Consider the following 4,613-nt stretch of genomic DNA (forward strand, 5'->3'; position numbering starts at 1 on the left):
AGACTCCCCCGGCTCCGCCCCTTCTCCTCCAGCGCCGTCGTCATGACAACCGCGTCCACACGCCCCCCCCCCACTCCCGCGAGCGCTCCCATTGGCCAAAAGTTCGTAGCAGGCAGGTCCCGATCGCTCCATTGGTCAGTTGATCGCGCCTGTGCCAACCCGCGTACTCCCATTGGCTGGTTGGTCGAAAAGGAAGGGGGCTCTGGGCAGTTGCGTGTAGGGGGTGCAGAACAGCGGCGCCGCACCGAGCAGGGAGGGAGGGGGCGTCCCGGAGTCTCTGGAAGGATAGAGGTGAGGGGGTGTCACATGGAGGAGAGGGGCGAGAAGGGAGGGGCGGTGAGAGGGGCATGGGTGAGCGACGCAGAGACGATGGCTGGGGACTCCCAGGCTGTCTGTTCCGCAGGGCCATGACCACACCGGCAGGTTCGGGCGCAGGCTTCGGCTCCGTGTCCTGGTGGGGCCTGTCCCCGGCGCTGGACCTGCAGGCTGAGAGTGAGTCCCCACCCAGGACCACATCTGACAAGGCGGCTGCCTTCCCAGCCTGGCAGGCGGCGCGCTAACGTTCCCCGAGGCTCCAACGGTGGAGCCGCCCCTCACTGGGCAGCCCGAAAGACCTCTGCGGACTACAAGTCCCAGAATGCTTAGAGGCACAGCTCCCTTGAGAATCTAGGCCAGGAGTGCGAGTCCTGCTGGAAGTTGTAGTCCATCTTTCTGAGGAGGCTGCAGGGGGCGCTCTCCAGGCCACCACCCCAGCCTGCGTCATCTTGCCAGGTCCTCCTGTGGACTCCAGGGGCGATACAGAGCCCAGGACCCCCGAGCTAGATGTACTGCTGCTGGGCTCCGTGGATGGGCGGCACCTGCTTCGGACCCTGGCCCGGGCGGCGCTCTGGCCTAGCAAGAGGTTACATGTGAGCTGGGATTATGGGGTCGTGGAGGGAGGAGGATGAAGAGGAGGGCCCAGATTCCTAAGTCCTGAGGGAGAAGGGAGCTGGAGGCCTGGACTGCTAGGTCCGAGGGAGGTAGAAGCCGGGGACGCAAACTCCTGGGTTGGGGACTCTTGGGTTCAAGTGGGAGGGAGTGCCTAAAGGCTGGGTCTCCAGAGTAACGGTGGGGAGGAGGGTTCTGAGTGCCCAGACTCCTGTGTTTGAAGGAAGGGGGCCAGTGTACAGGATGCCTGGATCCTGTGGAGGGTGGAGGCTGAGGTCTTCCTTTCCTGGATCTCCTAGGAGCTAGGGACACAAATCTCAGAATCATTTTGCTCTGTCTGTCCTTCCAGTTCTATGTGCTAGAGAATAATCTGGAAGCTGTGGCCCGACACATGCTGATCTTCAGCCTAGCTTTGGAGGAACCTGAGAAGATGGGGTTGCAAGGTCAGTTGCAAGGACCCAGACATTCTGCCCCCCAGCCTCTTCCCCCTGCCCACAGGGATTCTGGCATTTCAATGGTACTATTAAACATTTTGGTCATTGTTCCCACCTGTACAAAAATATACCATCTCCTAGAGCCATTGAGAGAATCCCAGAAGAAAATCCACATAAATTCTCAGCCCAGTGCATGCCATAGGGTAAGCATTCAAAGCCTCCTACCACACAAGAGGGCCAAAAGAGATCAAAGGACTTCTTAAGAGGTAGTGAGTCCCCCAGATGTGGGGAAGGTCTGGCGAGCTGAGCTCAGTCCTTTGCAGAGCCTCCCCACAGGCCTGAGTGCTGAGCTCAGTCCTTTGCAGAGCCTCCCCACAGGCCTGAGTAGCAGTAGCCTCAGTTAGAGACATGAATCTCAGAGAGTCTGCCTTGAGGAGGCAGCCCTGAAAGGAGGAGGAGGAGGAGGAGGAGGACTTGGGCAGGGACGCAGGGATGATGATTTCTCAGTGGCAATGACTTCGGCTTAACGCCTCGAGCAAAGTCTGGACTGAGACAGTCTGTTCAAATTCAGGCTGTGCTTGCTGAGTGAGCTGGGGCTAGTACCTGCCCCTTTCTGGGCCTACATTGTTTCTACATTGATAAAATGGAGATCCTAAAAGTTCTTTTCCCATAGAGTTCTTGTGAGGATTCAGTTAAAAAAAAAATGCATAGCTCCTGGCTTATGATACAGACTCAGTACCTCTTAGTGATGATTATTGTTATCACGAGTATGGATGGTAGTTGTCATTAATAGCCCAGAGCATTCAGAGTACACTGCACACATTTCACAGTGCACCTTGTAAAAGGCTCTGAAACAACTAGATCTAACTAGAGGTATGTAGCTCTGTAAGAGTCTTAAACCACTAAATGGAACAATTTACATATTGATAGAGATACATTGATATAGATGTATATGTATATACAACTAAAGGTATATAGTTCTCTTGTAAGATTCCTAACTAAAATGGAACAATTTAACACTGTACTATTTTAACACGCATAAATCTCCTTCTCCGTCCCTATCTATATATAACGTTTTCTTTTTTAAGGCAAGGAAAATTTGAACTTGAAATTCAGGATTGGGCTCATCTGGAGGGTGGGGAAGACTAGAAGGAGGCCTAGGTTAGGTGTAAGTTATTCTTTGTGTTTGAGGGATGGATGAGGAGTTGGCCAGTGTCCCTAATGCTCACATGACTATGACATAATAAGATTACTATAAAGAGGGTATGCGTCATCCACACGGGTCTCATTTCTGGGTTCCCTCCTCTGCTCCCCCCACTAATCCCCCCTCCCCCCCACCCAGAGAGGAGCGAGACCTTCCTGGAGGTGTGGGGGAACGCGCTGCTGCGCCCCCAGGTGGCCGCCTTCGTGCGCGCCCAGGCCAACCGCCTGGCGCACCTGGTCCCGGAGCCCGACCGCCTGGCGGAGCAGCTGCCCTGGCTCAGCCTGGACGCCCTCAAGGTGCCGTCACCGCCCAGGATCCGGATGGCCACGGGAAGAATGGAAATGGGCAGCCCCAAAGGGTTTTCGTTGATGGAGTTCGAGCCCCAGCTCCCCGGCTCCCAGTGTGGGATGTGACCTAGGGGGTGGCTGCTCCTCTCTGAACTTCAGTTTCTTCATCTGAGAAATGGGAGAATGGTTCCCACGCCCTGGGATGGAAGGGAGGGTAAAGCGGGAGAAACAGCTCTCCCTGCAGCCCCCTCTCCCTCGCTGTCTCCCCACGCATGCTGGCCTTGCAGTTCCGCGAGCGCGACGCCCTGGAGGCTGTGTTCCGCTTCTGGGCCGGCGGGGAGAAGGGGCCCGAGGCCTTCCCCATGAGCCGCCTCTGGGACTCCAGGCTGCGTCACTACCTGGGCTCCCGTTACGACGCCCGGCGCGGTGTCAGCGACTGGGACTTGCACATGAAGCTGCACGACCGCGGGGTGAGGGGCCTGGGAGGGCGGCTGGGGGCCCAGACTCCTGGGACTGAGGGAGGAGGGGCTGGGGGCCCATATACCAGATTTGCTTAGACCTCTGTCCATTCCTCCTCCTACCCAGGCCCGAGTCATCCACACTCGCGAGTTCCGGCGTTGGAGGGACACGGGAGTCGCCTTTGAACTCAGAGACTCCAGCGCCTACCACGTGCCAAACCGGACCCTTGCGTCCGGTCGTCTCCTGAGTCATGTGCGTGTCCACTCCCTGTCCTGGCCAGTCCTTTCTGGGGACACAGGAACCGGGGTCTCCAACACTGACCTCCTCTGCCTCTTCTCTCCCTGCTTTCCCAGCACGGAGAACGTGTCGCAGCGCGCGGGTACTGGGGGGACATCGCCACGGGGCCATTCGTGGCCTTTGGCATTGAAGCGGATGATGACAGCCTCCTACGGACCAGCAACGGACAGCCAGTCAAGGTGTGTGACTGGAGGTTGTGGGGCTGGGGGAGGTCCCGCCTCTCTGAACTTTCTAAACCCAGTCTGGAAATCCAAGCTAGCACAGGGCCCTGCTCTAGGCCCTGCCTTGTCACCCTGGCTGCCCCCCTTCTCTCCCCAGACCGCTGGTGAGATCACTCAGCACAATGTGACGGAGCTGTTCCGAGAGGTGGCCGCCTGGGGGCGCCCGAGAAACACCCTCGGAAACCCCAAGCAGGTGCACCAAGACGGGGATGGAAGCCCAGAGCGTAAGCGTCGGCGTCAGCTCACCCCCTTGAAATGGGAGTTGGGTGGTAAAGTGGGCACATCATCCTCTGGGGAAGAGTGGGACCCAGACCCCCATCCTGGGATTCAGGTATTTAATATGCAAGTGCTTACCAATATGGTTTCCAATGTCGGAATAAGTGATCTCCACCTATTCCTGACATTGTCTTTTTGTTTCTTTGTATTTCTCTCTCTTTCCTAAATTCTGACACCATGTTATCATTCTGAAGTCCAACAGTAGAATTCTAATCCTACCTGCAGAAGTCTAAGAGACAGAACATTCTAGCAAGGTGCTGGGTCCCAGCTCACCTTTGGAGACCCCCCCACCCACCCATTCTGGTCGTGCCTCTTTTGTAACCGTCCCCCAACCTGGCTCTTCCTGGGTATCTGGATACCCTGTATGGCCATGGGCCATCCACTCTTTCTTTCTTTCTTTTCTTTCTTTCTTTTTTTTCTTTTCTTTTCTTTCCCTCCTTCCTTCCTTCCTCCCTTCCTTCCTTCCTTCCTTCCTTCCTTCCTTCCTTCCTTCCTTCCTTCCTTCCTT

General features: G+C 56.4%; 1 protein-coding gene across 1 annotated transcript in view; it reads left to right on the top strand.

Annotated features, from left to right (window-relative positions):
- Nucleotides 1-220: 220 nt before the first annotated feature.
- Nucleotides 221-4,613, top strand: part of DNAAF3 (dynein axonemal assembly factor 3) — a 6,040-nt gene continuing 1,647 nt past the window's right edge. Inside the window, exons 1-9 of the mRNA XM_032388785.1 lie at nt 221-291; nt 404-492; nt 772-908; nt 1,277-1,370; nt 2,704-2,861; nt 3,140-3,322; nt 3,438-3,563; nt 3,665-3,787; nt 3,927-4,053. Coding sequence (XP_032244676.1) covers nt 408-492; nt 772-908; nt 1,277-1,370; nt 2,704-2,861; nt 3,140-3,322; nt 3,438-3,563; nt 3,665-3,787; nt 3,927-4,053 — 1,033 coding nt within the window. The 5' untranslated portion in view covers nt 221-291; nt 404-407. The remainder of the gene's footprint in view (nt 292-403; nt 493-771; nt 909-1,276; nt 1,371-2,703; nt 2,862-3,139; nt 3,323-3,437; nt 3,564-3,664; nt 3,788-3,926; nt 4,054-4,613) is intronic.

The sequence above is a fragment of the Phoca vitulina genome, unplaced genomic scaffold (assembly GCF_004348235.1).
Source record: "Phoca vitulina isolate PV1807 unplaced genomic scaffold, GSC_HSeal_1.0 scaffold52, whole genome shotgun sequence".
Taxonomy (NCBI): Eukaryota; Metazoa; Chordata; class Mammalia; order Carnivora; family Phocidae; genus Phoca; species Phoca vitulina.